This window comes from Pararge aegeria, chromosome 9 (assembly GCF_905163445.1).
Source record: "Pararge aegeria chromosome 9, ilParAegt1.1, whole genome shotgun sequence".
Classification (NCBI taxonomy): Eukaryota; Metazoa; Arthropoda; class Insecta; order Lepidoptera; family Nymphalidae; genus Pararge; species Pararge aegeria.
In genome coordinates this window covers 9,782,171-9,794,862 of record NC_053188.1, presented here as the reverse complement: position 1 = coordinate 9,794,862, position 12,692 = coordinate 9,782,171, and the positions used below count along the sequence as shown (strand labels likewise).

At 35.1% G+C, this 12,692-nt stretch overlaps 1 protein-coding gene across 1 annotated transcript in view; it reads right to left on the bottom strand.

Moving 5' to 3' along the window:
* The window catches only part of LOC120626221 (all trans-polyprenyl-diphosphate synthase PDSS1), a 67,489-nt gene that overhangs the window by 40,696 nt on the left and 14,101 nt on the right, over nt 1-12,692 (bottom strand). The window contains exon 2 of the mRNA XM_039893625.1: nt 4,330-4,518. Within this exon, the coding sequence (XP_039749559.1) occupies nt 4,330-4,518 (189 nt within the window). The remainder of the gene's footprint in view (nt 1-4,329; nt 4,519-12,692) is intronic.

The window sequence follows — 12,692 nt, the reverse complement described above, 5'->3', positions numbered from 1 at the left end:
CAGGAAACAAGTTTTTATTTTTTTACAGAAAACTAAATTAAATTTTATTTTTATTTTTACAGAAGGCTAAAATGTTGTTTACTTCTCTAAGCGAACGACCTGACATTAGTTCGTTTACGTTTTTTCAGTACTGGAAAGAGAGAGAGCTCTGACGCTAGTATCCGAATCTCTTTGATCTATTTCCAATTCGGTATCAAAAATAATCAACTTCCTTTTTAGCTTAGGATGTCCTACTGCTGAGCTTTCTCCCCCTTAAATACACCACGTTGACTGGCACTGCCAATGCCCGTGTTCGAAATAAATTATACTATTATTTTTAATTGCCTCAAGATATTCTTCTGCCCGAAGTTGTCAATAGTTTATCATTTATACTTTCTGTCAACATAGTCGTATGTCTGAGAAGATTTACGTGTCTTTAAAATACAAAAATCACCGTTCGTATACAAAATAGCAAGTAAAGATATTCAAATCACGTTACATTTGTGATTTCTGTCTGCCTTTATCGTAGAGATGCCAATCTCTATTGTATTGTCACTTGTCAGTGACCCCAGGTAGAGAATCGATGGCTCTCTGACTAAATAGTCAAAACGTATTCCTTTCATAAAGCTGTCCCTGTAAAACTTATATACCTAAATCTATTCCTTAACCTCGCTTTGGAATTAAAAATCTTGTTTCATTTTATAAAATCCCTTTATCGTAATGGAGATTCGGAAAAAACAGACCATGAGATCCTACAAAATAAACAGAAGTACTGAAGAGCGTTCGTAATTATTGGTCAATTGTACTTGTTACATTTCTATTATCGATACAATGTTATGTATGTAGCTTGTGCATGTGTTGATTGTTATTCTACGTTCCGGTGGCATCGCAAGTATTTGATAACTACTCAAGAAGGTTAAGCGTAAAAACGAGTTACGTGAAAAGAACTACTAAAACTTTAGAACTCATTTTAGAATAGATAGTTAAATAAAATAAAAATACTTAACCAGAAAATTTTGAAAATTCAATACAAAATCAACATGAAACTGCAAAAAGCTGACTTTGATTTATATTTAATTTTTTTTTTTTTTGTTTCATAATTTTACTTTATGCATAGTAGCGCACGGAATAAAGAAAGTGTTTGTTCTTGGAGGTTTTCTTCACAGTGTTTAGCCCCGAAAGAAGGTCAAATGCTTAAGTTTCGCGCGGTTTCACACGCCACTTTCCATCGCCTATCGCAACGTTTATCAAATGTTGAGATATCTAATAACATAATTATCATCTATTAATAACTTTAAATCAATGATAGCTTATGGTTAGGTCTTTGGCCTCATTCTCGTGGGGACTGGACTCGATCGCGACGCGCCCCTAACTTTTCAAAGTTATGTGCTATTTAAGTTATTTAATGTCACTTGCGTTTATGGTGCAGGAAAATACGGTGTCGAAACCTGCATCTGAGCGTTCATGATGATCTCGCAGTTCTGTTAAGTACACCAATGCGCACTTGGATAGTGTATTGCCTACATCCTTTAGCATTTTTAAACAACTCGTGCCGTGTAGTGGTCCCGTGATTTTTTTTTTTCTTTATAAATATACTACGACAACATACGCTTACTTTGGGGCCATCTAGCCCCAAAGTAAGCGTAGCTTGTGTTATGGGTACTGAGATAGCTGATAAATATTTTTTTATGAATATAATACACATAAATACTTATAATATACAGATAAACACCCAGACACTGAAAAACATCACATCACACTAACATTTTCCAGTTGTGGGAATCGAACCCACGACCTTGGACGTAGAAAGCAGGGTCGCTGCCCACTGCGCCACTCGGCCGTCGTTCGACTCGGCCACTCGACAATTAATAACAATCATAATAATTAAAGTTTCCAATTTTCTCGACTCGCAAAATAGGGCATCGGGATCCTTAATTAAACATAGTAACCATTAGACCAATGTAGCAGTTGGAACTGGAATGCCAACCGATACTTTAAAATTTGAATTAACATTTTTATATCCGCCGAAGTATTATTGTTAATTCGACGCCAGCCGTAATAATTGCTTCACCGTTACCGATCAGTTCAAGGCATTCAAGTATTTGAATTTATTAATATGTCTTTTATGTCTGGTATCTTCTTTATCAACGCTTTACTGTCAAAGAACATCCAAGTCAAGGACGTAATGAATGAAATCAACATCCGAAACGGATTTTTGCAACGTTACCTTTGTAATAATATATATTACAAACCAAAATGACAACAGAGTCATTAGCCGGAGTAATCTTGATTTTATCTTCTCGGCTTAAGTAAATACATCCACACAACATAAATGCTTTAGAAGTTGCATTCAAATTCAAAAATTCTCTATTCATGTAGGCATATCACAGGCATTTATGCAGCATTTATTCATATTTGTTAACATAATTGTAAGGTAATGGTGATAACAACGTTCGCCAACAAACTTAGCCGGGTTTTTTTTTTGTTATAACCCACTCACAGTTAATTAATTTAAAGCAATCCATACCCAAGCTTTTTTATCGTTTAAGTAATCCTTAATATTATTATAGGTTTGTACAATAATAGCCTATCATGCTTATATTTTATCCATTTTGAGAGTTCCCTGTTTTCTGTAGAAACTATCAATTCGCAATCAATCAAGCTAAACTCAGTTTACGAGGTAAACTGCGTTCATGGCTAAAGTTTTGACAGCAAAAATCCCTTAGCGTTCTAAACAAGTCGATTAAACCAGATAAGTAAATAACAATTGCATAACTGAAATCTACCTAAACAATTCAGTTCAGTTCAGTTCTCAAACATAGCTAAGAAACTTCCTGGTTTGACTGTCAGTATTTTTGTCCCAAAAATACTAATGTCAAACCAACTGTGTGTCTGTTTGTGTATTTTTTATCAATAAATTTAGTTGCATAAAATAGTGGCACTATTCTAAATACCTGATTCGAGATTTCCACCTAAATAGCGTGTATATAAAGTGTTTCTTGCAAAACGGTAGCACATTAAGTTTTTATCAATCTCTATCGCGACATCTAGGAAATAAGCGCTTAGAAAATATGCAACTAGTGACACCCCATTTTAGACGAGATATCTTCAAAGAAAGTAGGCAAACGAGGTTTTTTTACTACAAATTAACCTTAAATGTAAGTGACGAAAACTGGTAAAACAGGTTACGCGATTTGCCATCCGTTGGTTTCGATTTTTAAGAGATCCTGCAGGAAGGATGCTTCTAGTTCGGCAATCTCTATCCAAAATTTTGTCAAAATCGGTCTAACTGCTAAGCCAAGAAACGGTGAACTGTGAACTTGATCCGTCGACAGGATATATGTGTCTATTATAAAATCGGTGGAACGATTGATCAAACACTGGTAACGAAAAAATTTAGCATTTTTAATGTTAGTTTGGAAATGATAAGCGATTGATTAGTAATTTGTGCTTTACCTACAGGTTGCATATAGTGCTAACTCTTTCTCATATCTGGCAGGTCATGTAGTAGATACCATATTTTTTCAATATCTAATGGTTCTTAATACTTTCCTACCAACTTTTTTTCAATGTATGACAGGTCTTCAATCAAGTAGCCAATGGTCCTTTGTTGTAAAAGTAATTTAGTACTATCAGTGATCATAATCCGTGCTTTGCTAAGTCTTTAAAAACAAATTGCTTTCAAATTCACAGAATTACTGGTTTTATATTTATAATAGGCAACATGATGCGCGTATTGCTTAACCCTCGACGGCTCGCGTGTTGGCACGTCATGACTTTGACACACTTGCCGATCAATGGGCACCACATTGGCACTCAAAAAGTACCATTAATTTGAAATATAGAATGCACTCACGTAACCGATTCACATTTCCATTATGGCACAACAAAGGAATTTAAAAATTTGCTCGTGACCTTCATTTTAGTTATGACGTGAGCACGCATTGCATATGTTATGGATTTTGACATAATTGTCATGTCGTTTAGTTAACTCATAAATTGTAACGTTCAATATCGCTGTTTTCTTCCATAAAATGTTGTTTTATATGCTTCATATGTTATGAAAACCTTCTGTAAGCGTACAGCGAAACGCAGTGGAAATGTCGTCTTATGGCTAGCAATGCATTGCAAAAATTCCCCAGCCCCCGCTTTAGTAATCGTAAAAATGACTGACAGAATAAATATAAACCTTTATAATTATTTTTTACTGCGATCTATCTTTTGTGTGCAAAAACCTATAAACATAATGTAGGTGCTAGGCAGATAGATAGATAAAATCTTTATTGCACAAAATTACACAACAGGAACTGCAGAAGCATTTTTGAGTAAATGAGTTTTGAGTATACTTACTGATCGTATATCCTCGTATATCCCGTTAAGGTCGTCTTCTAATAGACGATAAGGGTCGACGATCTGTTTGCCGTAGTCGGGTAGTGAGCCGGTGCTCGTGCTCTGTAGGCTGGAGGCCAGCCGCCTGGCTGCACCCGCCACGGCTCCTGAGCCAGCAGAACCGCAGGCTGGACCGCATGTTGTGACTCTCTGCAATGAGTAGAAAACAAATTGTTACTGAAACTTTACAATGAAGCCATATTAAATTACTACAGTACTTAGTAGGTAGTAGAGGTTTTTCTGACAGAACTCTTCCGGGGAAGTACGATCACCATGCTTATTTATGCCGCTAAGCTAGGCTAAGGTTTAAGGCTAAGCTATATACAACTACGCCTGAGGTTGTTGGACACAGGGTGGCACGTTACAGAACGTATTCCTTGCATACTCTGCGAAGTGTTGCTCTGTTTATAGATGATGATTTTCCACATACTGCTGGTGGACCATATATATTGTTGGTCCGTCAATAGTTACTAAAAAAAATAGAAAACTTATTTTTGACAACCTCTTCTGGAGCACTGGTGTTGGTTTTTATAAGTAAGAGGGTAGGATAACGGGTAGAGGAAATTTGGGATAAACTCCTAATTTCTGAATTTTGTCTGGCATGGTGGGAGGCTTCGGCAGTAGCTTCGCCTATGGACAACGACGTGCCCGCCTAGCGATTACCGGTTACAGCACCATGCCACGTAGAAACAGACAAGAGGTACGGGTTTAATTATATTCTGACTGAAGCTAACATTATAACGTACGAGCGAAGATTTCGTACCATCCATCAATTTTTATAATTAAAATATATATTTGGCCAAGCAAAGCCAAGCGAAGTGCAAGAGCACTGGTGTAGAGTTAGTGAAGAAAGGCCTTGTGGATTAAGGGCGTGTAAAGTTAGAAGCTTGGCTCTACGACAGGTACGTGCGAGAGTTAAAAGTTGTTGGTTAGATAGGTTTTACTCAATCAAATTTAATACAATGTTCTTACTTCTCAAAGTCCAAATTGAAAATTCCGGAATTTTATATTATCTACACATTGCTTTAATAATTTAATATATTAAATATGCTCTCAACGTTTTCAGGTCTTAGTCCGAGTCAAGGAGGAGCTCCTAGTATGTAATGTAGTTAATATTAAGTATACGGGTCTACGTAATGCTCCATTCATAGGCTACACTAACAACATTACGAAAGAATAGTTGCATCAAACAGGCGTAACTGAAGTAGTAAAACGAGTAAATCCGCGTCACTATTCTTACTTATGTACATCTTTATTGATTTTTTACACACGTAATAGAAAATATTTACCAACCTAAAGCGCAATATAGATGATTTTAGTACTAAAAATTATTGGATATTGGAAAGCGGGAAAAACACCAAAGAAATCGTCCCTTACAACGGAGCAATACTTCGCAGAGTTCGCAAGGACGGGTTCCTACAAAGTTCCTCTCTGAGACGTACTTAAGTGCTTGATATTGCAACGGCAGCCGCGTCTTTCAGACTGGAACACAGTTGTGCTTCTTAGGGGGGAAATAAGCATAGTAACTGTAATAAGGTAGTAACTCCCTGGTTGAGCTCTGTCACAAAAAACTTTACTACCACAATTAAAAAAATGTTTTCAAAGTGTATCTTTTTCTCTTATGTTTAGGTCCCATTGAAAGGAGCTGAAATTATCCCGATTGAAGGGCCTATTCAAAATCTTAGCAAAAACCTGACTGTGTGATCGGTGCACGTGTAGAAAAACATTCCGGGAAATATTAATAATCAATGAAAACACACCGATGATGTACATAACACTTCATAACACTTCTGTTATACGTCACGCTAACCAAAATTATTGTAAAAACTCTGCCCTACCGATCGACTTTACTTTCTCGCAACTTTTTCTTGTAGCCCACAATTTAAATCGAGAGACAGAAAATGACTAATATTCAACAAACACGTTAATCTAATAAGCTTAGCTAAAATATATATAAAAAAACTGGCTATGTACGAGTTACAATTGTGCACCGAGATTTCTTAATAGGTACTTTTTCTTTTCTTAAGCAAAGATCAACGGGTACATACCACGATAAAGACTGGTTCGTGAAGCGATTGAAATTCGTAAGCACAAAAATTTCAATCGTCAGGGCGGTTTTAAATTAGCAAGTTTGTTGAACCCCATTATGCAAACCAAGAAAGCATACAGCTTCTCAATTTAAAAGTGACGTTGTCAGTGTAGTGTGTCGAAATGTTCGTGAAATACCGACAAAAAGAACACGAAAGCGGGTAGTCAGATTCTGCCCGTGACATCCAATTTGACATCTCGTGCCTACGCAGTCCCGTCGTGACCACGATCCATGCAACTGGGTCGAAATATCGACAAATTCAAAATATTATCGTGGTATGTACCCGTTGATCTTTGCTTAAGAAATGTTGATTAACCACGAAAATATTAGTTTAAAATCTTTAGGTACTTTTTTTTCAGGAATAACCTAAAGAAAATGTAACTATTAAAGAAAACTGAGTCTTAATAGTGGTTGCTTACTTACAATATAACTACACTCCTTTGCAAAAATAAAAACCCTTTTATTTATTTAAGTATTCTCAGTGTCAACAGTTGTAGTCTTTTTTTTTTTTTTGTAAAAAATAAAATGTAATAGTAAATACTAGGTTGAAAAATAATAGTATCCTTGAATGAAGAAACTTAATAAAAAAAAATATTTGCATTCATTGCAAATGTTTCGTAATTAATGTTTTATGTCTGCAGAAACACTACTTGTTTTATTATTTCAATAATTATTATTTCTTTACAAATTTTTTATTTTGGATATTTAAAAATTTTACAAGCTCTGTTTCATGTTTTATCGTTTATTATATTATTATAGTTAGTTATTGCACGAATTGGAAGGAAACCGGTTAAAAAAATATATAGCTCTACCCGCGGTTTAACCCACATTTACTATATTATTAAAGGTCTACAAATGTAATTTCCTGGTAACTTTTTAACCTGGAAAAATTGCATGATGCCCTTTCCTTGTAATGTGACTTACCGGTTTATAAAATGTGGCGTGACTTTCCTATAAAATATCTCTACGCAAAACTTACAGCTATCCTTTCTTTGAAAAATCGACAAAACCACAATCTCGCATTTGGAATATAATATTACCTTCCTACAGCTTTTGATTCGTGAATTTTGCTTTTTCATATTTTGTAAGATTTTACGTGTGGCACTTTGATTAAGTTACGCGACCAAATTTGCTAATGCTTTAATATAATTTGATTTATAAATATGTATACCAACTTCATAAGTACCGTCGCTCTCGAATCTCGATTTTACTATAAAAGGTAAATGTGTGATTAACGCGGTACTTTTTTATTTTGCAATTCAGCGTTGAGTAGTTAGTTGACACGTTCGCTTATTTATATAAAAACCCCGTGCTTACCAGCATATAATAACAAAAATTGCATCGAAAATACCAAGTTTGTGGTAACGATTATTATTAAGCTGTCCAACGCAAATACCAGTTTTATCTCAGATAAGTACGAGTATACAAGCTGGAGACTGTGCAACGTGATTCATAGTCGCAGTTGTATTTAATTTAGAGGTCGACTAAGGTTAACCCACTCGTACCTGATATCTATTTATATAAAAAGGAAAGACCCGATTTACTCATTGACTGAATCATCAAGCAGCCAAAACTTGAACTTACAGACAAGAATGTAGAGAATAATAATAAGGCAGAACCTCTTTGAAATTCCTACGGGATGGGAAATCAAGGAGAAATTATATTTGCGCTTTTAAATTATTTCCATTACTATATTTATCATCTGTGCTTTGTAGTTTACCCGCATCAACTACGGGTCACAGCAAAAAGCCACTACTATTATAATATATTATAATATTTTATAGACTACTATTAATAAATAGACACCTTTCTTATAAATAAACTAGATAAACTAGTGCTATTTTTTTATGGAATATATTATTTTAGTTCCCAACATACAAATAAACTATTGTATCCTTATATTATAAGTCTTTAGCAATACAACTTAATAATTGACAAAGGCAATATTAATCCTATGTGAGATTTAATCACATAAACTTTAGATAGAAGCAGGCGTTACTTTGCGGAAATATATGATATATTATGAAAATTAAGCTTAATGTGCTATACTCCGCGAAAAGCTGTAGAATCCTTAGACTTCAACAAAGTCGGAAGTCAACATCTCCTGAGGATGCTCCGGTTTCGGAGCGAAACGTGCGTAGAGGGTACATTGCCGATGATCTGTTTGGTGTGGAGTTTAAGGATTGAAGAAATTATAAGTTACACCATACAGATTCTCCGGATTTTCGCGGAGTATAGCAAATTGAGCTTAATTTTCATAATACCTAACCTTTTATACTTATGTTTGCGTTCCCTACTACAAAAGGACTGCAAATAATCGAAAAAGAGGCTAAGTGCAAATTAAGCTTTAAGGCAAAGTTACTCAACCGGACAGTATCTAACAATGTACATGTATATACACCGTAATTAAGAACACCATAGAAAAGCATAATGACTTATAAAAAATAGACTGTTTTATTGCTTACAATCTGGTCTTAATATTGAATACGTCATTTTTGAGTTGGCACTTGGCACACTCTCTCGCATAACTTGATATAACGGATATTACTCCTCTCGAGACATATATTTGAATGATTCAGTTAAAGTTGATAAAGTGAGGGTGCGGCAGGTGCCCTTAGCTCAAAAGCGGCAGTGACCGAGATCCGCGTTTCGCAACTGTTTATGCAACTACACGAGTGCAGTCCGCACCTGATGGGCTACCACCGACCATTGCAAAACCCACGAGTTACTATTGATGCACGCATGCGCTTATAGCGCAGTATACGTGCGACGACGCGTAGGCTAACAAACCGTTACAATACATGTTTTTTCACAAACGTATTCAAATTATATTCTTCGTCCGCGTTTGTGACGGTTTTGGTAACCTATGTTACTCTCCGTCCTTCCAATTAATACTATGCCAAAATTCCCGTCGATTGGTTGCTTAGTTAGGACATATAAAATGTACAAGTAAGGACAAACAAACACACATTCGCATTTTTAATATTCGTATGTATTTGAACTATATTATCAACAAAGTAAGCGTATCTTGTGTTATGGGTACTCAGGTGACTTTTTTGAATAATATACATAAATAGGTACTTATAATATAGAGAACCCAAATACTATAAAACATTCATGTTCACCACACAAACATTTTCCAGCTGTGGGAATCGATCCCCCAGCCTTGGACTCACAAAGCAGGGTCGCTGCGCACTGCGCCAATCGGCCGTTAGCTCCGTATTTATTAGGTAGGTCTTTATTATTTATCGTTTTTAAAAGAATCATCAATAGTTTCATTGCTGCCAGTATCCTTGTATTTCAATCATTCCTACATCTCCATATTTAGGTAAAATTTCTCATTCAATTTGGAAATACCTTACAAGTTGGATCTAACGACTACGAAAACCTTTTAGTAAACTAGAAAAAAAAAATTTAACAAACAACGTATTGTTTAAATAATCTTTGCATCAAAAATCATCATCATTGTTTTAGGTTAGGTTTGCCGTAATAATATAATAAACAACACTAGAACCCAGAGCCAGAAAATAAATTATAACTACATACCTTTATGCACATATTCATTGTCCATAAAATTGAGTTTTAGTTCGCCTACACGTAGCCTAGAGTACAACTTTAAGCACATGAAAAGTAAAAACATAATTATTAGCGCAACACCGTGCACATTTTTTTTAAAGTTGTTTATTTTATTCTTAAGACTGCATACAGATACAGAGTCTCTGAATAAAAATGTTATGTGCAAAGTTTCTTAGGATAATAAGGTCTGAGATCATAAAAGAAGGCAACCTCGGTGTACAGTAAATAATTCTGATAAAGGTAGGTATTTGCATTCAAGTTTTTTGTTCCGAAATATTTAAATGATGTTTCAAAATAATATTTCAACATAGTAACCGTACATAGTGAGTTAAAATCTTGTTCATATGTTTAAGCCAAATTTTAGAAATATGTAATGGCAAACATAGATTTATTTTAGAATATTACCAAACAACTAAACTACATTGTCTTTGTACTAATGACCATAGAAATGTTAAATAGAACTTTATATATTAGTTGCAGGCAGTGTGAGCGTAAACATACCACATTTCCTTTAATGATGTACAATTTACTAGAGAATGAAAATATTCACGCGAATGCATTTCGTGACAACATTATTGTATGTTGCTCAAGTGTCACCAGTTAAATGGAATACTTGGAATAAACGCTGAGTTTACATTTGAACCACTTTCAGTTTGGCAGCACTGTACGCTGCTACGCAAACGAATTACCCGAACTACCAGTTATGTTCTCATTAGTAACAGGAAAATATGACAATGGGATTTGTAGTAAATTACTCATATACGAATGAGTGTAAAATACATAGCAACTGGGTCAAAAAACCAATAGATGTGATATTACCTCAATAAAAATTCGTGCCGAATTAAATACCTACCTTTCTTTTCACAAGTCTCTCAGGTCTCATTGATTTACTATTTAAAATCTAATTATAAATAAAAAAAACATTTTGTAATTTGAAGTAGAAATGTAATCAAACTAGCACGTTTGAACTGTTATAGGTCTGTAGAGTTGCTAAAGATCGTACAACAAGCTAAAGAACAATGCCATCCATACTAATATCATAAAAGCGAAAGTGAGCGTATTTGTTAATTACTTATTTTTGGTAAACACCCAAATAACGTTGCGATGATATTAAAAAAAAAATATACTTTTGATACTTATTATCCCAGAAAAATAGATGGTATTCTTGGAATTTTTTTAATACCGAAAGAAAAGCTAATGAAGTCGCGGGCAACAGCTAGTTATATATAACCATTAATCCTTTTCACGATCGTCGCGTTTATGAATTGGATGGCCCTAGACAGCTTTAATAGAGTTTTTAGTGGCAGAGCTTGTCCGCAGAAGTATAACCGGCCGTGCTCATTTCTGCAGCCGAGCAGCATTGCTGTTTTCGGGTCTGATGGCGTGGTTGGAAGCACATGAGGCTTGACACCAAGGCAACCGCAAGGTATATATAAGTTTGTAGGACACATCGTGCCGCCCCGTGTTTTTAAACCTAAGGCGACAACGTTATTCAGCCCGGAACACAGCAATGCTATTTGGCGGCAAAAATGCCCTCGGCGGTCGTGCTACCCCGGACGAACTCTGTAACATAAAAGCTCTACCAAAAATACATAATGATAACATGTGTAAAACTTTATTGGCATAACTTATAACCTTGCGCAGGTGTACCTACCTACTTGACAATTGGGTTAGGTCAACGCAGAAATTGTTATACTCTGGAAAATAAATGTTTGTCGCCAATAAATAGGTAGGTAAGTGAACGTGTTTCGTCACGAATTTAAATATTATAAGCACGTACCCCTTTGGTAATTATTTGCATAAATACAGTTGATTCGGAGTTCGTTTTTTTTTTAAAACCTATCGCACAAATTGATTTCCACATGAAGAAGCTCTTACCTACTGGACGGGCCAATCTTAACGGTTTACGAAGTTTTTAATAGCTTTTTCTTTGTGGGTCAGCATTGAGGTGGTTTCTAAAGTAGTCATTCTATTTGCAACCCGTCGTCTATACGTATAACATATTTCGTTGTCTTTTTAAAACCTCAATCAATTCGCAACTCAGCCTCTTCACTATTAATGTACGCAATGATTTATGTTTGGCGATTACCCGTCCCTCAGAGCTATTTTTCTTTCGCATACCCTTCACCAACTACACTGACGTTAACTTTTAGCTATACGATCACATCTTGCATGTGACATTTTTAAGTGGATTGTATGATTTCTTTTATAACGAAATATTGACGTTTAAATATAAATAAATAAATGATCAATTACATGATCAATGATCATTAGTTTCTAAACAAATAAAATAAAACTTATTGCGGCGAACAAATCCGGCTTGTGAACACATTTAAATATATTTTAAAATATATTATATCCTTTTATATTTTTTTAAAGTTTCGCCATTTCCTTACATATTATATATTATAGATTTCGTTTAGAGAAATAAATATTATTTCCGGTAAGCATAATTATTAAAATGTAGCAGTGCGGCTATAGAAACTTTCGAGGTTGATTATCAGGTTACAGATTTCACAAAAGAAAAGCATCCAATTCATTCAGCCGGTAACTAAACATATGACTTCAAGGATGCAGCAAATCAAGTATTCACTTGTAGCGGTCTCCACATTACAGAACTAGATGGCGCTACAAAAATCCTGCATCGCGCTAGCGAAGT